This window comes from Mastomys coucha, unplaced genomic scaffold (genome assembly GCF_008632895.1).
Source record: "Mastomys coucha isolate ucsf_1 unplaced genomic scaffold, UCSF_Mcou_1 pScaffold12, whole genome shotgun sequence".
Lineage (NCBI taxonomy): Eukaryota > Metazoa > Chordata > Mammalia > Rodentia > Muridae > Mastomys > Mastomys coucha.
Window position 1 is genome coordinate 87,369,225 of NW_022196894.1, and position 21,854 is coordinate 87,391,078.

Consider the following 21,854-nt stretch of genomic DNA (forward strand, 5'->3'; position numbering starts at 1 on the left):
CGCAGTGCTTTGCATTACATTAAGCAGTGGCTTTATGAGACACCACACTTAGATGATCTCACTTCTGTATATTAACTTGGGAAGTCACAAGCCAAGGGTTGGATATTCCACATCACAGTCTCCCAGGAGAGTTCTCAGTGGAGCTGGAGGCACTGTCTCACTTTGCCCATCTTCCACGGGTGGTTGGCATTTAAGGGCAAAAGTGTGTGAGGCCAAGTTGAGGTCCAGCTATCTCTGGAGTTAAAGAAAGCGCTCCAGAACACAGCTGGGCAGCCATCTCCAATCTTACATAGGGCACAGGCTACCTCTGAATCAGTCCAGGCAGAGGTGTTGCCTGCGTCAACACACCCCTTGCCAAGTTCAAGGCAGGCAGAGCATCTCTCTGAACCAGGCCTGCAACACCAATTTGATGGCAGACAGTTTCACAGCCGCCCTTCAATGCTTTTCATGAGACCCTTTAACAGGCCACCTCTCATGACCTGCCAAACTGACCATTCAGTGGTGACCCTCAGGATTGTTAGGGGACCACAGGTGTTAACCTGTTACTTCTGTCATAATCTCACTTCCATTATAATCTCAAATCAGAGAAAAGAGAGGTTAAAGTTCAGTCAGTGTCTCTGAGATGCACAGCTCCTGCTTACCTTCTCAGGTGACCCAAGATCTGGGCACAAACGTCCAACAGCCCGAGTCAGCTACCCACACAGCACCACTACCAGTTCCGAGTGTTGCACCCATGACCAAATTCCCCCACCTGGCTGCTTCCTAAGTACTAGGCTTCGTGACTCATAGATGATTCCATTTTCTCGAATAGTCCTATTACTACCCCTCCTAGGTGTGTGCATCCACAATGCCGAGGATCTAACACAGAGCCTCCTGTAAGCCAGGCAAGTGAGGTTCTGCCACTGAGCTAGAGTCCCTAATCCCAATACCTTCACTTAGACCGGTGGGGGGAAAAAAAAATCAAGGCTTTAAAACAACTACTAATTTGCCAGGAGTCAACCTGGTAGGAAGAGGTGAAGAGTGTAGGAGACTGGCTTTGGAGTCAGCAAAACCCATCTTCAGGGTTCTTCAGGAAGAAACCCAGTGTCACTCCAGGCCCTCCACCACCTGGCCCACCTTAAAAGTAACACTGCCACTGCCCATTTGACTCCAACTGGCCAGAGTGCAGCACTGCCCCCTACTGGGCAGGTCAGATTGCAGCCGACTTTGCAGATCACCTCCATGTCCCCTGTCTTTCAAAACAAAGGAGCCCGCCCACTCTTGGATCAGAAGCACAGTCCACTACCCACTTCTTAACCTGGTCAGAATCCCCAGCTCCCCAAACTCTGCCACCAGGAACAGTAGCATCAGCAAAGGACCAAAGCATGCAGGGCCGTCGGACATTCACTCCTGCTATTGCTGCCAGACAAGCTAGTGGGTCATCCTTTCCTGGGAAGATAACTTTTCGAGTCTCTTACAAATCTGCTCGTACCCACTCTCTGCTGCATTAAACTGCCAGGCAAGCCGGCTAAGCCTCTTTATCCCACCTTCCAGAGGGAGGCTCCACAAGTCAGGGTTTGCCCAAGGTCAAACAATTTGGCTGCAAACTAGAAACTGGGAACCCACCCATATTATTCCTCCTGCTACACCTCCCTCCAGAGTCGGGGCTGGCCGCATCACAAGGAACAGGAAATTGAAATGGCTCCTGGTAAGACAGTGAGCCTGCCAACACCAGAGAGAAGATGACAAGTGACCGCAGACCGCCCTGAATCAAAAGATGCCTCTGCTGAGGAGCTGCCCACGGACTTCTTCCCACCTGCTGCAATGTGGATATGAGCTCTGAGCGCCTGCAACCCACCATGCCTGCTTGTCCAGAGAGGATGAGGTGACAGAGTCCCATCAGGGAGGTGTTGTGGAGGGACTGAGTTGAGAGGCAGTTTCCCTGTATGAACTTAACAGCTCTATTGCCATTCCTAGCATACATACCCTCCCATCCTGCTTCTAACACACCCCTTAATCCCCACCCCCTACCCACAGAACTGTAAGAGGGGCGCAGCAGAAGCTGTACCAGCTGTAGCAGCTGCCAGACAAACCCGGGTACAGCCTGATTTAAAAAACGAGAAACTGGTAAGAGCAAAATCATGCACTTTAAGAGGCGCGCACCGCTTCCATAATACTGAAACAGATCTCTGAGGCTTTACCTGGGTGGTTTTTGCTCTTCGGCCTTGCATGCTCTTGCTGAGGCTAACTTGTGGGTTGGTGGCACCTTCGGAAAGGCAGTGCGACTTCCTACAGGGAAGCGTGTTATAATTGCTGTATAGAGGAGTCTCCTCAGAGGCGGCTGGGGGCATCTTAGGCTCTGCGAGATCGGGAATATCCGACACCAAATTCCGGCAGTAGCTTGAAAATCTGCTCCTCGCTCCTCCGTTAGCCTTCACCCCAGAGTTTTTCTGAGCATACAAGTCACCCAGGGAGTTGGCTCGCTGACAGGTGCTGAGCTGCAGGGGACTCGCCTCTGTTTCCATCCCCCGAGCCTCCTCGCAATCCTTCTCTTCCGCGGAACCCAAGATTTCTTCGTTGCTTGTTAAATGTTCTTGGCTCAGATCTGAGAGTGAGAATTCCAGGCTGTCCTCCCGCCAGATGTCGGCAGATTTGGAGCGCTTCTTCTTAAAGCTCGCCGTCTCCATGAACGTGGGCCCATTGGATGTATAGGGACGCTGCCTCCTGCCTCCCTCAGCCAAGTATGTAGCGTCATCCCCGTAAAGCCGGCTCTCCTCAGAGTCTGGCATGCTCTGCACAGAGGCTGCAGTGAGGACGATGCTGCCGTCTACGCTGGGAGTGACGGAAGAATCGGTGTAAGATACGGGTCTCAAGCCCATATCTACTCGGTCCACCCAGATGGGGTCCCCGAAGTCGTCCAGGGCGCCTTCTTGGGAGAAGGGCTCCAGGCCATTCTCGGCCAGGGACTGGGGGATGCTGGGGGTGCTGCTGGACCGGGTGCTCACTTCAGAGTTCCTGTGGATAGCCTTCCCGGAGGAAGCATGCCGCGTCCTCCGGGTCTTGTGTGACAGTCGCAGGGAGCGTGAAGTGTGCTTCCGCCCCAGGCTGGCATGCTTTTCTCCATAAAACTCGTGGTCTACATTTTGGCTTTCTGCGTTTCCCATGGTTTTACGGTCTGTAGCAAAAGGGAAAGAAAAAGCATGAGATAATTGAGTCTGTATTAAGATGGGTATAAAAACCTTAAGAGCAAGGTAAACAAAAACACACCTCTAAGTCCTTTGGACCCATACACGGACTGATACCTGGCAACAGGTGAGAGTACCATTATCTCTCGAGTTAGAGCACAGAGAGGTGAAACACTCACATAAATCTAATAATGAGAGGGCTGTCTCTGCCCAAAGGATGGATGCCAAGAGACACCCCAGTGCTGCTTGCAAGCCGGAGACCACTCGGCTCACCCTCACCATGGCTTTCTTCTGAAGCCTCACAGCAGTACACTGCAGAGGGGACTCTTGCTGAACACTGAAGTACAAAGGAGCACTCTCTCTCTCCCTTCCTGCCAGGGCTTCTGTTTGTTTTCTTGGTTTTATCTATGCTGTTTTATCTGTATGGGTTTGTTTGGGGGTTTTTTTGGCCTTTTTTTTTTTAATTCTATCTACACCTCAAAAAACAATCAAAACTAAAAAGCTTCAAGATGCGTATCTAATCAATTTTTCCTAACAAATCAAAATCATAAAGAAAAGAGACTGCTACCGTTCACTTCACAGCCACTCCGGTACCTCTGGTGTGTGGGAGGGCAGGGAGGAGGGGCAAAGGAAGGACAAAATGCAAGCCTTGCTCAGTGGCTGACTAATGGGTTTAAATCTGGGAGCAAATCTAACCTGTGGACATGAATCCCGCAGACAGACACACACTCTGTAAAACCAGCAACCGTGATCCCGCCTAGGACGGTCCAGGTTCACTCAGTCCTCCTGGACCACATTCCTAGCCTCCATCCCTGACCTGATGGCATAATTCTGTCACCCATAACAGCAAGGAAAGGGGACATGGGAAGTCTTCACAGCTTCACAACTGTGACCCTATTTGGCCTCTACCCTTGTTCCAGAGTCTGCCCATTTCTCTTCCAAGTGTATACACTCAAGACAACACATGTGAACAGATTAAATGAAAGAAGAAAAACAGTGTCTCTCTGGGAAGCCCTGTGCTAGCACTGTCAATTGCATGCAGATCCATGCATTCGAGAGAGAGTTGCTGAGGGCCTATAGCATTCTAAATGCCAGAGGTCAGCAGTAAGTGACTTTTTTTTAAAGATTTATTTATTATATGTAAGTACACTGTAGCTGTCTTCAGATACTCCAGAAGAGGGCATCAGATCTCATTAAGGATGGTTGTGAGCCACCATGTGGTTACTGGGACTCAGGACCTTCGGAAGAGCAGTCGGTGCTCTTAACCACTAAGTCATCTCTCCAGCCCCACGCTCTCTACTCTTAAGAAGCTGATTTTCTGCCACAGAAGGGACATAGTCACAAAGAAGAAGGTAAAAGGCGCCCCAGAAAACAGGAAATGAGGTTGATGACTACAGTAAAAAAGATGCAAATGTACTAATTAATGTAAGGCACCTTCCTATTGGTCCAGAAATCACAACAGTCCCACAGTTGACTCTAACATAGCTTTGGCTTTGACAAGATATCTTATAGTATACTTCGACATTTGGCACACCAGAAAAACCTCCAGTACCAGAGGTTAAGCTATCGCTGTTCTAGAATATTCCCCACTCAGCCACACATCATGATTCTCAAAGGGATCTTCCAGGAAAGAGGACCCCCTTTTCCCCAGCGGGGAGTACGTCCCAAAGCCATATGCTCACACCTCTCTGGCTGATGTCTCTACAAAGCATAAGGAAAATGAAAAGGTTGACGTCCACGTAAGAGCATGGAGCATCTTAATTCCTAAGTCTAGCACTTGCTGCATGCTTTACAAACATTAAGTAAACACAGAGCTTACTAACGTCAAAGGCATGGCCAATTTCTTACAATTTGTGTGCTATTACTGTATATATTTTTGAGGACTTAGGAATCCAGCATAGAACCTTGCACATGTTAGACACATGTTCTTCATGGAGCTACATGCCATCTCAGGGAGAAGGAAGAATCGTGTTTTGAACCTGGGGCCTCGTGCATGCTATGCAAGTGACACTGAATTACACCCCCAATCCCAGCTCTTAAGTTTCCAAAACACTAAATTAAGTATAAAGTTTCTGTGTGTTTTGTCAATAGAAGACTGAAAACAAACATTAGTTGTGCTTCAATTTGAGACTCACATGGGCTCGAATTAAAACATGGAAAGAATCATAACGAATAAACTGAATGGAAGAAAAAGTGAAGCTGTTGCCACCCTGACCTACCGCATCACACATCCATCAGGATGCCGCAAATGTAAACGGGAGCTTTCTGGGCAGGCTTCCTTCAGCCAAGAGAAAACTAATCAACTTAAAAGCCCCCAAGAGAGGGTTCCTAAAGGAAACAGCCTAACACGCAAGAATTATAAAGGTCCATGCGGTATGCTGACAGCTCTGCTGGATTAATGGCACTTTTAGCAGTGCAGTTCTCTTCATGGGCCAGGGTAGAAAGGAAGCCACTTTTATCTGTGGCATAAGAACTTAAAGACAAGTGCCAAATCTCCTAAATCCTATCAGGACAGATTCTCGGTGGACAACCTTGGCACGGCCAGCACCAAGTATAAAGCAACAAAAGATAAGAAAAATTAGTTTCTAGGGGCTCCAGGAGCAAGTTTCTGGGGGCTCCGGAAGCATTCCTCAACTTAAAAGCTTTCCCCTGAAGGTCCCTCTAGGGCAGGTTAGGAGTCTGGATGGACTCTGTAAATAACAGAAGGCTGAAAAAATTAAAATTGCTCCCTGCAGAGGAGACGAACCCTGTCCGGACAGCAACCCCCAGAGAGCTGCCAACCCACAGCCCTGCTCCCAGGCAGGTAAGATGTCAGCTGTCTCGTCACTTTACTGTTCCATCCCGACTGCGAACTATGACTTATTTTCATTTCAAACACACAAAACCTGGTTTATATTTATTTTTGTGAGAACAGCTTCATTATTTCCAGGGCAGAAAGTGAGCTTTAAAAAGGTTCTCTTCGAAAGATCGTAAACTCTACACTGGGGCCCTAGAGTTAATAAATATCTACATATCAAGTTCAATAAAAACCAGAGGTGATCAGAACCTCCGATAAACAGTCACTAGCCAATCCCAAGTAAGGGTGAAAGTCTTCAGGCTGGAGGGACAGACATAAATGCATGGAAAGACATATAAAAATGTAGAAATCTGGGGCTAGCAAGATGGCTTGGCAGGTAAGAGCACTGACTGCTCTTCCAAAGGTCCTGAGTTCAAATCCCAGCAACTACACGGTGGCTCACAACCATCTGTAATGAGATCTGACGCCCTCTTCTGGTGTGTCTGAAGACAGCTACAGTGTACTTATGTATAATAATAAATAAATATTTTTAAAAAAAAGTAGAAATCTAGATTAAATACCACCAAATACCCCACCAAAGATAGAGGTTAGCACCCTGACCTCGTCAGTACAATGCCCCAGGCAGAAGGCTGCACACTTCCCCTCACACAACAGGTTGTAGTCAAAACACAGACGCCTTACAGACTGTAGATAAAGTCACTCCAGGCTGTGTGGGACAAGTGTATGAAGTATAAACGAATTGCTAATTTACACTTGGGTCCCCTCCCCAAAACGTCTCAGGTATCTTAAAATCTGAGATCTGAGGTGCTTCCAATCCCAAGCATTTTTGGTTAAGAGCTATGAGACCGGTAGCAGCTCTCCGGCTGGAAACCTTACCAGCACTGATTTCTTTTTCATTTTCAGGGGCACGCTTACTTGCATCTAGACAGCTGTTACATCCAGGAGTTAACTGGAGAGCATAGATTTTTTTTTTCTTCTCTCTCTCTCTCTCTCTCTCTCTCTCTTTTTTTTTTTTTTTTTTTTTTTTTTTTTTTTTTGGTTTTTCAAGACAGGGTTTCTCTGTGTAGCCCTGGCTGTCCTAGAACTCACTGTAGACCAGGCTGGCCTCGAACTCACAGAAATCCGCCTGCCTCTGCCTCCCAAGTGCTGGGATTAACGGCATGTACCACCATTGCCCAGCGAGAGCATAGATTTTAATACTGAAATCTCGGTAGTATTTGGGCTTCCTCAGCCTATCTTAAAGCCCTATTCGAGCTCTTCCTTCTGCCTGGAGCCCCCTCCTCCCTGGCATCCAGTTCATTAAGTCGCTCAGATCACTGACACCCAAAGACACCATGGTGCCTTCCCAGAGCCTTTGGCTCTGAAACACCACCCTCTCCTACAGAAAGAAGTCAACTCCACCCTGATGTCCTCCTTAATGTTCATAATAGTTCACATAACACAGCACGTGACAGAGCTCATTTGCTTATTATCTTAATTCTGTGCTTTCCCACAAAAACTGAATATCAGGAAAGCCGGACGCTATATTTATTTTGTTTCCTCTAAATCCAGGCCCCTGATGAGGGAGTGGCCCAAAACAGAGGCTGGCAAAGGAGTGTGCTCAATAAAAAGAAAACAAACAAACAGAAATGATACTGAAAACAAAACACCCTAAATCTAGAAGGTGACATATCAGGCAATAATGTCAGACAGGGAAGCTGGAGAGACGGTTCAGTGTTTAACAATACTTGATGTTCTTACAATTCCAAGAATCCACAAGGCACCTCACAATCATCTGTAACTCCAGTGGGCGGTGCTGCCCTCCTCTGGACTCCTCAGGCACTGCATGCATACAGAATATAGACATAGATGCAAGCGAGACACCCGTACACATAAAATTAAAATGTAAAAGACAGACAATAGGGACTACCAGGTTCCACGCTGCCCTGATCTGTGAACTGTACTCCTTCACCATGCTTCCCCACACCACCTCATTCCAGTGAATCCTGCCTGCACTTTCTGTCTTCCTCCTGGGTTTGAAGCCATCTGGCAGAAGCTTAAAAACTGCTAGCCAGGGACACAGGGCAGACTTCTGGGATCCTGGAAAGCGAGGGGAAGAGCTAGCAGCATGATGGGCTGGAGCAACATTTCAAATGGAACATGAGGACTGGGAATGTTCAGAGAGCTCAGGGTCTCTGGGGGCCGAGGGTCAATGGCAGAATGACTAAGGACTTCTCCATTCTCATGGACACCATGACTCTTCACTAAACTGACGACATAAACTTACAGGGAGTGACTATACTAAATGGGCCTTAAGCTCCATCAAATTAAATACACAGGAAAAGAGCTAGGAGTTATGTTTAGGTTGTCAACATGCACACACTTTAATGATGGTGCTTCACACACACACACACACACACACACACACACACATCTGGAAGGAAGGATTGATTGCTCTGTAGGGTTCCTTAGCTCAGGAAATCCACCTAACAAAAGGATACAGACAGTACACTACATACTACCAGTGTAAGATAAGATAAAGTGGTCCAGATATTCCAAAGGACAGACACAGAGAGAGAGAGAGACAGAGACAGAGAGAGAGACAGAGACAGAGAGAGACAGAGAGACAAAAGAAACAGAAAGAAAGGGAGAGAGGCAGAGAGAGAGACAGAGGGAAAGGGAGAGCGAGAGAGATAGAAACAGAGACAGAGAGAAAAAAGACAAGAGAGAGAAACAGTATCAAATCCCTGATGTCTTACCATACATGAGACACGCAGCTGAGAAGCAGGTAACAGATATACCCCTTTGTAAAATTTGCCATGACTCTGCCAATTATTTTGAAATACAAAATTTCAAACAAACAAATCAAGCCTTAATCAAATGGAATAGTCTGGTTAAAAAATTAAGTCTAAAAGTAGGGAGTTTCTCTGAAGAAATATTTATAATCCTCCCAACCCTTTCTCTTTTACCCTAAAAAAGAATCTAGAACATTCTACTATCTCCTCAATAAGCTAAGCAATTAAGTGCCTAATTAAACAGGCATTTAGTAGGCCGCAGTAGGAACAATGTCGCCAGGCAATGCAGAGACAAATGTCCCAGCTAAGTAAACGCAGGGGGAGGGGCTACCTAGGGACATGACACTTACCTTACTGTGGTGAGCAAAAATGAATTGCTAATATCTGTCATCAATAAGGAGCAAGGCACTACCTCACTCCATTAATCATTAAACTAAAAACTCCAAACCAAACTAAACAGAAGCAGTCAGCCTGAGGAAGAGTCCAAACTTGAAGACACTCGACAGAGCAGGGAGCTCTTCCTTTTTTAAGAACCAGTGGGCAGACCCTAAGCTTCTGAGCAGAAGAATTAAGAATGGTCCCTGGAAGCCAAGAATGAGTGGGGACCTCAGGAAGTAAAATAATGAAAACAAGTTTTCCTCCTGTGTGCAAACCCACACATCTTAGGCACACGTGCCTGAGACTGGCTCAAAACAGCACGGTGAAGGCATAAGGCTGAGCAACCCAAGTCTCAGACTGGCCCTGGTGGTCACAAACATGGCACAAGCCCAAAGTACCTCAGCAAAGGGTTTGGAGACTTGGCTGGCGTGGAAGCCTGAAACAGTGACCAAGAGCTTGAGATCTGAATCCTCAAGCCAGCCATCGACATTCAGATTCCCTGCAGGAGAAAACAGCCACTGCACGATCCATGTCCATGGGGAGATTTTCAACAAGCCCCAGAATCTCACAAGGTAATGTCCAAAATGTCCTTGTAGCATTCCAAATATCTAGGGAAATATAGCCAGCTCCTGTGGTAAAAAGCCACCAACAGATGCCAAATTCTGGGTGGCCCAGACATTGGAATTACAATGCAAAGAATTTTAAAGCAGCTATTATAGCTATGTTCCTCAAGTAAAGGTAAACACGATTGAAACATCTGAAAATAAACGTAACTGCTATCCAGGCGGTGGTGGGCACGCCTTTAATCTCAGCACCCAGGAGGCAGAGGCAGGCAGCTCTCTCAGTTGGAGGTCAGCCTCGATTACAGAGCAAGTTCCAGGACAACCAGGCTACATAGATAAACATTGTTTCAAGACAAGAAAGAGAGAGAGAGAGGGAGAGGGAGAGAGACAGACAGACAGACACGCAGCAGGGAGGGAGGGAACTGCTTGTTGTGTGGGATCATCATTAACAACAATAATGACACGTGTTCAGAAAAACAATGCATTTTAAAATTTATGTTATGTTCATGGGCATTTTGCCTACAGAGGTCAGAAGAGGACATCTGACCCTATGGTACTGGAATCACAGACTCATAGATGGTTGTGAGCTACCATGTGGGTACTGGGAATTGAATCTGGTCCTCTGGAAGTGGTGCTCAAAACCCCTAGGCCATCTCTCCAGCCCGCCCCCATCCCGGAACATATTTTTTAAAAAAGGTATTGTATAAAAGTCTGGGTCACACACACAAAATCCTACTTAGCCCTGTGAGCCTTTTCTTCAGGTTGTTTGGGAACACATGAGCCCTCTGAAAACATAACCTCCTACCATGAATCTAAGCTTAGAAAAATCCCAGCTATCATTAATATCAAAGGGGGTAGCAACTCCTGGATGACCTAAAATGTATCATGTATATTATTACATTTTAAAAACATCTTTTCTTGGGGCTGGCGAGATGGCTCAGTGGGTAAGAGCGCTGACTGCTCTTCTGAAGGTCCTGAGTTCAGATCCCAGCAACCACATGGTGGCTCACAACCACCTGTAATGAGATCAGACGCCCTCTTCTGGTGTGTCTGAAGACAGCTACAGTGAATTACTGCCTGAGTGAGCTGGGTGGAGCGAGCAGGACCCACAGAGGTCCTGAGTTCAACAGCAGCCATACACATGATAGCTCATGGCTATCTGTACTGTATGTGTACTCGTACACATAAAATAAATAATAAATAAAATAAATCTTAAAAAAAAAAACAACAACTTTTCTTAGTTATAAGAAATAACATTCCAGTTTTTCAAAGTCCCGGGCAGTGATAACAAAGAAGCCAGTGAGTTCCGGTGACTGAGGAGAGGCGGGTGAGCATGCCCTGGTGAATAACCACACCCCTCAAGCACCACGGAGATTATGATAGCATTTTTATGACTTATGATGTCTAGCCCACTAATGACACCAGGGATTTCTGTGAAGCCACTGGCAGACAGCAGGATGTTCCATCCCAGAATATGAGAACAGGAGAGTTGGTGACCAAAACCCAGACAGTAGATTGGTTGGCCGTAGCCTGTCCTGGCCAGGAGTAAAAGTTTATCAAAACCAGGATCCCACCATTAATATTAAACTTCTCTGGAACAAAACTACTCTTACCCACAAATGAAAACTCTATTAGAGATGACATCTGAGCCTCACTACCACGTAAATATTCCCTACCTGTACACAGGGGAACATGAAGGAGTTACGCTGGGCAGGGCGCTTACAGGTCACTAGATTTCACCACATTTGCTTACTTTTTCTGTAGAGGGTAGTGGGACTCAACCCAAAATCTTACACTAGGCTAGGTAAGTACTCTACCACTGAGCTACATCCCTACACAACCCATTTTGTTAAAAGTTTATTTTTATCTGTACGTGTTTATGCGCATGTGCACACACCCATGTGCTCCCTCAAGAGTGCTGTCAGAGAACAGAGGGCACTGGATGCCCTGGAGCCTGAGTAACAGGTTATGAGTCGCTTGACATTTTGATGCCAGCAACCAAAACTCTGGTCCTCTTGAAGAGCCGCAAGTGCTCCTCAGGACTGAGTCATTTCTCTAGCCACTACATTTCTTTTTTAAGGAAAGATAAATAAACGAAACATATCAACAAGTTTTAAGTCAATGATTTTTTTTTTTTCAATTTCAAACAGTAAAGATGTCACACTACACAGACAGCTAAAACAAAATGTAAACTCTGAACAGATGGCTTGGGCAAACATCTGAGATAAGGGAGATGCTCCCCAGCTTGGATCTCTGGATCCCTCACTTGGACCTCATCATGTCGCCAGGTTCTTTCTTTCTACACAGCCCCTCTCCTTGGCTGTATCTTCCCATGGAGGTGGGCACTCACACACTTATCTCGGCATGCACACCTTCTTTTCACAGAAATTTCAGTCCTTCTTTTCACAGAAATTTCAGTCCTGCTCACGCTTCAGATAGCCTCAAAGCATACACTAGATTGCAAGGTCTATAATTTACATTAGACAAATCCCACTCCTTTCTTGCTGAAGTCAAAAGTTAACTGCGCAAGTCAGGTTCACTTCTGTGGATGAAGGCAGTGTGAGCCCCAGCCATAAGCCAGACGATGGATGTGAGTTAAAATTATTAGCATCGCTTTCCACTCCCCCGAGGCATCAAGAATTTTATTAAAATAAATGCAGCTATTACCCTTTCGTGACTGGAAGGCAGACCTTCGAGGCCGCAGTGGAAAAGATGAGATGTATTTATTTCAAAGTTAAATTTGAAGCGAAAAAAAAAAATCACAAGACAACAGATTGCAAATTTAAAATTAGATTCTGGTGGGAGGTCTTGGTTTCGAGCCTGTTTTTTCCCTACTGGATGCGGTGCCGGTGCCTGAAGCTGGGGGGTTGGGGGGGGGAGCTAAGATTAAACTGAAACGAAGCTTTGAAAGTTTGTACTAATTCAATACAATGCATGAGCAGAGCTTTTGCCAAGTCACACACAAATACCCCTAACCCAAGAGACTAAACACGTTTTACAGCAGAGAAGCAATGATCTTCAATTTAGATTATTATTTTGATTGTATTTATCTCTGCTCTTTAAAGACAACCCAGAGCAGGAATCTATCATTGTTTTGAGGCTGGGTTTGGGAACCAGGTTTGCTTTTTTTTTTTCCCCCTTTTTCCAAGCATAATCCTATCAAAAGCCAGTGAAACTCAGAGATAAAAAGACCCTGAGGGCAATTCACACAGGAGAAGACTCCCCAGGTGCCTCTTCAAGCTTCCCACTTCCTTTTGGGTTAGCCCTAATGCCTCTCAACTGTTAGATCCCGGCAACTCTAACCTGCAGAAGTGATTCCAAATTCCTTTCCCACCATGTGTATAAGGCATAGCAATTTCAAGGACTGTACTCTACCGTAGTGTCCTGGCACCTGTGAAGTCCTCTTCAACCACACAGATAGAGGCTCAAATATGCAAGCACGAACCTACCTTCAAAGGCAACAGTGGTGCCCAGCCCAACTGGCCCCAGGAACGGTATGGCATTTAGAGACTGAGGCTGGCAATGGTGTCAGTGGCTGGAGTTGGGGCGTGTGTCAGCACCTGCCCCACAGGGTGCCCATCGGGGGGTCTCACCTAAGTCTGGGAGAATGTGCCAAAAACCTGAAGGAGAGAGGAAGTCAGAAAGTCAGTGGTCAGGAGGGCGAAAGGTAAGAGCAAGCTCACTGACTCTCTAACGTCAACTTAATGTGAAATACGGTGCTTGAGTGGAGAGATGCAACATTTAGCTACAGGTAGACAAGAGCAGGCTCAGTCAGAGACACACATAAATGCCAGCAGAATTGTATGGATGGTCACAGAGAGCCCTGCAGTCTGTGGATTCGGGCATTGGCTGACAGGTTCCCGCGGGGATACTGTTCATTGTCATAATCGTCAAAGGGTCTCACAGGGAAGGGAAAGAAGCAAGGGAACCTCTACAGTCTTACAGACTCCATTGATAAAGAGAGTCAAGGAAAATGGTATGTGCTGGGGGTGGCCCGGGGAGCACAACTTCATTCCACAAACTTTCCTGCCCTCTGTGCATTTCTTTAATATGGCAAATGTCACACTCAGCTAAAGTTCATGAGGAGAATGCAGAAGAAAGGACAAGTAAAATGTATAATGATTTAGCAAAAATTAATAATAATAATAATAATAATAATAACAACAACAATAAATTGACAGACAGCTCCAAGAATGGACAGTGCTAATGGGCTTCTCTTTTTTTACCCTTGAAGCTGATGTTCTGAGGTGAAACTGCAGACACTTGGCCTAGCAAAAAGGCTGAAGTATCTTTGAGCGACTCCCTGTTACCCCTCCTCACTGAACCCTCCTCTGCGGGGTTGGCCCGTCACAGCCACCCACCCCACCGTCGGTGGTTTCATCAAGATTTGAGCCTGAGCTCGCAAAAGCTCAGGGTGGGAACACTGAGAGAACTGAGTGGAAAGGAACCACATGGAGGCAGTAAGTAAATAAATATATACGTCCGCACGGAATGGAACAGTGAGTTTTCTTCTCCTTTATCTTGGGAAGCGTGCTGTTTAGCCATGAAGCCCGTGACTCACGTCAGCAGGGGAAGGAACTGAAGTTCTAGCCGTACCCCGTTATTAGCCCACGGTGCATGCTCTTTCCACGTTTGCCCCCACAGCCAGCCTGTTCATCCCCTTCCCTAGGCACCCCCCCTCCACTGCTCTCTGCAAATATCTCCAATTTCAAAGCAGCTCCTGAATCGCTTAGGAACTGGCAGATATTAATAAGCAAGAGCCCATTTATATTGAAATGGACTCATTACCGTACCAGCTGCCAATGATTTGCAAGGCTGGCTCCTCGCTGGCAGAACGGCCTGCAGGCGGCTGTCCCTCCACCTGCACCATGGAGGCTGAGAATGCAGTTTTTAATCCTTAAAAACAAATTATCCTATCTACCAGAATTAAAATGTTTTCTATGTATATTCTTCCTAGACCCGAACAAAAGAACTAGCTGAAAAAGATAAAAGCATAGGACATTATTCATGAAACAAAAAGGGCAAGGACACTGAGCCTGTTTGGTAGTTCCCCCCTTCCCCCTCCCCCCGATTTTAAGAAGAGGAAAAGATGGGCCCATAACCTTGTCTGTGTAATGGAAACACTGAGGCAGCCTAGGACGGAGCCCACGTTTGCTCCTTTGTAATCAGCAGGTATGCGAGAAACACAATGTGCCAGCAAGCACTCACTGTGGCTGCAGTAACCAGACACATGGTGACCTTGGGAACGTGTGTCAGGCGCCTTGAGACTCATGGCATTCTGGATAATCACAAGGCACCAAGCTCAGGGGTGGGAGTTTGCGCCTGGGACCGCAGCATGCAGTCGGCACAACTTGGCTCTGCAAGTGGAATCTTCACTAGCAGTGTGATTAGGGGTAGACTGTTCATCCACCATCTAAAACTGGGGATAATAATAGCTGCAAACTATTGGGTTGTTGTGAGCATTAAATGAGATCATCTACGTTACATAATCCACTGCCTGCCTATCTGGTGATTGGTTCTGCTAAACGTGAACTACCGTTGCCACTACTGTTTAATGTTTGTAGACCAGAAGGAGCACCCTAGGGGATGGATGGGCTGTTGAAGCAGGGGTTAGAAGATCACCTGATTCACTGAACAATATGTTCCAGGTATCAAATGACCAGTTTGAGCAGGTGGTGGGGAAAGGTACCCGGGGCTGAAAGTCCAACTGGCCCAGCCCTATGGGATGATGGTGATGACACTGCCATCTTAGAAGTTCTGTGTTTGTGGCTTTTCCTAAATGCTTGGAATGCTCTACCCAGATGCTGTGCTGCTCCCTGACTGGGGCTGGGGTTTGTATTGATCTGTCCTGTGTTGCATGGGGAGAGAGTATTACACCTGTCTTCAAAGAACCCAGCTGCTACGGCCACCTCTCACCACATTCTGTAGAAGTGTGTTCATTCTTTATTTTTTTATTTTTTTATTTTTTTATTTTTTTGGTTTTTCGAGACAGGGTTTCTCTGTATAGCCCTGGCTGTCCTGGAACTCACTCTGTAGACCAGGCTGGCCTTGAACTCAGAAATCCACCTGCCTCTGCCTCCTAAGCACTGGGATTAAAGGCATGCACCACCACTGCAGGGCAAAGTGTGTTAATTCTAACTTTGCCCCTTTATATGCCCCAAAACACCTGCAACTAGTTAATTTCTGAGAACCACAATGTTTTCTTTCTCTCAGAACCTAAAAGTGGGGAGGCGGGTAAGGCAGGGTCAAACCCCTGAACATTTATTTCATATACAATAAATGCCAAGGAGACTAAGACTATTCAGACTCGCTCTCAATCAGAATGCATAGATGGGATGGGTAGGACAGACAGACAGACGGACAGATCAGACAACGGATCTAGGATACCAGAACGTTTTAGTATTTAAAAATAAAGAATAAAAAAAATTCATCAATTTTTCATTTATTCTTAAAATTGTTGCTTAATGACTCGGAGCGACATTCATACAGAAACAATATAAAACAGAGGGGCATTCGAGATGGCTCAGCAGGTAAAGGCTCCGGCAACCACGCCTGAGTTTGATTACGAGGACAGCCACGGTGGAAGGAGAAAGCTGCTTCCCACAGGTTGTCCTGTGAGTTCCATGCATGTGCTATAAGTGTAAGACCGTGTGTGTCTAAGTGTATGTGCATGTGTGCATGTGTGTATAAGTGTGTATATGTATATATGTGTGTATATGTATACATGTGTGTCTGTGTGCATGTGTGTATGTGTGTGAGTATACTTTTGTATGTGTGTATGCATATATGTGTATAGATTTGTGTGTGTATGTGTATGTGTGCATGTGTGTGCATATGTGTATGTGTATACATGTATACATGTATGTATATGTGTAACTGTGCATGTGTGTATGTATATATATATATATATATATATATATATATATATATATATATAAAAAATGTATGTGTGTGTGTCCATCTGTCTGGGCACACATTCCCACACATACAAGCAAAATGAAATTAAAGATAAAAATAATACAGGCAATTACTACTGGAAAAAGAAACCCAGTCGAAGCAGGGAGCAGGACTGAGAAGCACAACTCCTGCACGACAAACAGCCAGCTTACCAGCCCGGGAGCCCTGATCACAGCCAACTCAGCCAGGAACACGGTATCTATAAAACTCACAATGTACATATCAGCCTCCTCTCAGTGGAACCCATGTGCCTGCGGCAAAGACAGGCATCCCATCCTTCCTCTGGGGCTAACTCACACTTCATGCATGTATTTCTTTTCTTGACAACTGACTGGAACAGAACCACAAACGTAAATTCTGTAAATTCATTTTGGAAGAGGCTCAGTGTCACCCTGCTGGAGAGTGCGCTGGCCTTCATTTCCTAGGTGGCTCTCTGTGGACGGCGATCTCCATGCACGGCGCTGGACCGTGGCTCGGGGGTAGACATTCTGACCTGGCCAATGACCAAACTCTACTGGGGTCAATGACACTTCCGCCAAGGCTGTCTTTGCTTAGTGTTTGTAAACACTGAGGCTGCGGTAAGGATTCACACACAAGGTGAGTGTTTACGGGCTTCTTGGGCGAACCACACAACCACTGCGGGCTGGGGAGCTGGATCAAGGGCCTTAACACAAAATCAATTATCTCTCAGCACAGATGAATGAGCGGGATACGGATCCCAATTCTTATCCCATAAAAACATGAATGAAACGATTTTTAGCTCAACGATGAGGTTTTTTTAAGGCAAGTATAAACAGATACTCCAACCAGCCAAATGAAAATCCCCAAAAGTTTCCATGTCCACTCTGTTGGCCTAGTTCTGAGCGATGATGTTTCCTAACGTGCCTCCTGAGGTAACGAAGTAAGAGGCAGATTTACAGAATCACCGTGTGTTTAGATGCAGGTGGGAGCCAACTACTGAAATAATAGCTTTACTTTTGGAGCAGCAAAATCTCTGACAACACTTAACAAACAGGTTCTGCTGGGACAGGCATCCCATACTCATTGGTAAAGAAAGTGTATTTCAAAATGAAGTCATCTGTCCTACCCTACTCAGGGGGAGCCACCATTTATAAAAAACTTACTCTGTGGCTTGCACTTATGCCCATGGCTTTGGGCCACTCTGACTCAGTGTCCTGAAGTTCTGTGTTCATCATCTTACAGCTACACTCCTTCAGCCGGGAACCGCCACACCGCCAACACTGCAGAGCTCCCCACTGGTGTCATCTGAGGGAACTTGGAAGCCACCAGTCCCAAAGGGAACTGCTCCACAGCTGGCCAGCAGAGCTCCCAAATATCCACACAGCCTGATGCTAAGAATGGCTTCAATGAGGCCCAGCTTGCTAAAGCAGATTTAATAACCCTTTCAGGACACAGCGTGACAACGACATGAATTTTCAATTAAAAAACAAACCCCCAAGCATTGCCTTTCTCTCTGTCATTTCTAAAATCTGTAAAGTGACTGACCACGTGAGAATCCCACTCAGCACTTAAGCTTGTGACCGTCTGAGGCCAGAGCACAGCTTTGGCCTCTTGACTCCTGATACTACTTCAAGTGAGAGCTGCATCAACAAGCATACCCATGATGCTGTCTGAGAAATGAGAATACTTTATTCCCACCTCCCTAAAAGAATGGAAAAGAAGCTAACTGCAGTTAACATCCAGTGCCAAAACCTTGCCCTTCGCTGTCTCACCTGCTTGACGCTCAGCTGACAGACAGGGTGTTCCCAATGACGGAACAAGGTTACCTCAGAGCCCGTGAGAACACGGAAGGAGAGGGCAGGATTCAGGTTGAAGCACTTTCCAGCTGCCTCTGAATCAGACAGTTTAATCCTTAAACGGCACACCAGAATAATCTTCCCAGGCACACGTCCGCGTCTCCCTCCATTCAGTAAAGATTTCAAAACACACCACTTTGCTCAACAACTAATTTTCCAGAATCAAGCCACTCCGATCTCTTTCCTTGGTCAGATCTGCCTTGTTCTCATGGAAACTAAAGCTTTCACCAAGAAAAGGCAGTTTCCTGGGGAGTACGGCACAGTGGATGGTAGTTGAGCTCTGCTCCTCACTCACTGTCAAGAACTGATGATCCAGGAGCGGGGTGTGGTTCAAATTCTCTGGTTTTCTAAACCCAATGTTCTTGAGCCAGCAGAGGGACAGGGGATCTCTCCTAAAGCACAAGGTTTCAGGTCACTGTCAAGAAGAAAGGCACCCATAGGTATCAGGACAGCAGCTGCTGCCACCATGACTCAAGCCTTCTTCTTCTCATAGTGACCCAAGAGATAAATGTGCTCCTCCCTTCTCTATAACAGGTCCTGGCTCCTCCCATACTGCCTGGGGGTAGAGGGCTTCCAGCGGGACCAACATGCAGCAACCAGGGGTCCTCTTCACTTACAGAGCAAAATGAGGTCATTGTCCACAGCCCCTTGCTGGAGCTGCCATTTACATAGAAAGGGAGGTGACCCTGGAATCTTCTGAGGCGAGGCTGTAAGCCCAGAAAGCCAGTAAGGCAGCCATGCCTATGAACAAGGGTTGGGGACCTCTGTATCAGAGATGACAGAAGAAATATCACTTCAATGGAGGCTGAGAAATCATTCCATTGGCTGCCTCCTAAAAAAATGGGGGAGGGGCCAGAGGAGGTGTGGAATCCCTGCCCTTCCTCAGGGCCGCATCACCCCTGGTTCTGGTCCCAGAGGCAATTGGCTGCAAAGTCCTATGAGGAGAGCTGTTGCACATTCCTGGTAGAGGGAGGCCACGGGCATGAGGAGGAAGGGAGTCCTTCTAGAATTAGGTGTGTAGATGTATATGAATACTTGACTGGCATTTCAACATGTCACTGATGGCCAAAGGGGATTGAGAGGTGTGCTGACGGGAAACCACACTGTCTCACCAGGCAGAGGGGACAGAGCATTCCCCCAAACCATCATGGTTAACGGGATGTCACAAACACCATCAGCCTTGGCAAACACTTACGGGATGGTTTTAGTCACTAAGTAAACCTTTTCTGTGCCACGCCGTCAGACACTTTGAAATTAAGTTGAATGACATTTTTAATGTTTTAAAATAATTCCTCCTAAGAATTTCGAGGTGCAGGATTCTTTTCCCCATGAGGCCCCATTTTTTTTTTTTTGAGGCCCATTTGGCCTCTGCCTCCTGAGTGCTGGTACCACCACACCTGCTTCAGTCTCCATCTTCTAAAGGAGAAGATCCAAGTCTGGAATTTATAGACGAGGATATATCATAAGATGGATCAATATGTGTATATTCAAAGGGCTTGAAGTCCTGGGTCCCTGTCTGGACTCCCAGTACAAAACAAACTTTTACTCACACCCACTTTCAAACATAAGGCATCTTTCTAAATGACCTCAATCCTTCAGTTGAAGATCACTTCAGGTTGTTTGGCAACTACACAATTAAGACTTCAAGTTTTAGCAATCATTTCATGATTTTAAGAATAAATGAACTAGCCGGGCGGTGGCACACGCCTTTAATCCCAGCACTTGGGAGGCAGAGGCAGGTGGATTTCTGAGTTTGAGGCCAGCCTGGTCTACGGAGTGAGTTCTAGGACAGCTAGGGCTACATAGAGAAACCCTGTCTCGAAAAAACCAAAAAAAAAAAAAAAAAAAAAAAAAAAAAAAAAAAAAAAAAAAAGAATAAATGAACTATTTCTGCTTTAGGAGCTCTGAGACTGCAGGCATCTTAACAGTACAATGGTGCATTTGGCTTTAATCAGCAGACAGTTCTCTCCCTTCCTGGTGTGGCACCAAGCAATAGTGCATCTTACAAACGATGAACCAGGTGCTTATAAATAGATTTTATAATAGTTATGTTTGGACTGGCTAAAACCTGTCAGAAAACTGTCAGTGTTTTTGGCTAAAGTACAATTATCTATTCAGTACAGCTCAACCGAGGCTTGCTGACAGACGATGTATGCTCCAGGTAAGGATGAGACCATTTTCCCATGGTGCCTATAACCCAAGAGAATGGTGACCACTAACTTACCCACGAGCAACGGCCACTTGCTCAGTATTAGCAAGTTGATAGGAACAGATCTGCTCTGTAAGACTAAGCTGTCCGACCTGGCCTTTAAAGGGTAGCAACATTTAGTTTGAATTAAGAGGATGGAAAGAAATGGCCAGTGGTGGAATCTGATTGTACCAAAGAGGAAGGACCAAAAAAAAAAAAAAAAAGATTTCTTAAGAACTAAAACATACTATTTGAACCTGTTACAGTATCTTAAACAAAAACTAAAAATTCGGGCTGGCGAGATGGCTCAGCGGGTAAGAGCACTGACCCCTCTTCCGAAGGTCCTGAGTTCGGATCCCGGCAACCACCTGTAATGAGATCTGACTCCCTCTTCTGGTGCATCTGAAGTACAGCTACAGAGTATTACGCCAGAGCAAGTGGGGCCGTCCTGAGTTCAGTTCCCAATAGCCACATGATGGCTCACAGCCATCTGTACAGCTACAGTGTACTCATACACATAAAATAAATAAATAATTTTTTTAAAAGAGTGCTATTTAAAAAAAAAACTAAAAAAAAAAAATGCTTTTTTTGAAGGAAAAATTGAAATTATCTCCTGTGAGTTAATCAGTTCATGCTTCTATAACAAAACACCTTATGCTGGATAATTTATAAAAATGGAAATGTATTCCTCACAGTTCTGAATTCTAGAATGTCTGAAATCAAGAGGGCCCGCAGGTCTGGCGTCCAGGGAAAGCTCTGCTTCTCGTAATCCAAAGGTGACCGACGGTCATGTAGCTTCTTGCCCAGGCCTCTTCTTTTTTTTAAATTTATCTTTATCTTATATGTATAAGCAATGTGCCTGAACCCTACTCTATGCCCTCTATGTGGAGGCCAGAAGAGGGCATCCGCTCTCCAGGAAACTGGAGTTAAGCAATGGTTGTGAGCTTCTGTGTGGATGCTGGGAACTGGACCCAGGTCCTCTGCTGAACCAGCCTGCACTTTCAACAGCTAAGCCATATCTCCAGACCCTTTCAAGCATCTTTTACAAGGGCAGTAATCATTTCTGAGCACTGAGCTCTGGGACCTAATCATCTCTCAAAACCGCCACCTCACTCTACCAACACCTCACTCCACCACCACCTCGCTCTACCACCACCTCGCTCCACCACCACCTCGCTCCACCACCACCTCGCTCCACCACCACCTCGCTCCACCA

General features: G+C 46.0%; 1 protein-coding gene across 9 annotated transcripts in view; it reads right to left on the reverse strand.

Moving 5' to 3' along the window:
• The window catches only part of Tiam1 (TIAM Rac1 associated GEF 1), a 358,057-nt gene that overhangs the window by 115,153 nt on the left and 221,050 nt on the right, over window positions 1–21,854 (reverse strand). For all 9 annotated transcript variants that reach the window (XM_031364347.1, XM_031364348.1, XM_031364342.1 and 6 more), the window contains 2 exons: window positions 13,126–13,296; window positions 2,181–3,154 (listed from right to left, as the gene is read on the reverse strand). In XM_031364347.1, the coding sequence (XP_031220207.1) occupies window positions 2,181–3,143 (963 nt within the window). In that variant the 5' untranslated portion in view covers window positions 3,144–3,154; window positions 13,126–13,296. The remainder of the gene's footprint in view (window positions 1–2,180; window positions 3,155–13,125; window positions 13,297–21,854) is intronic.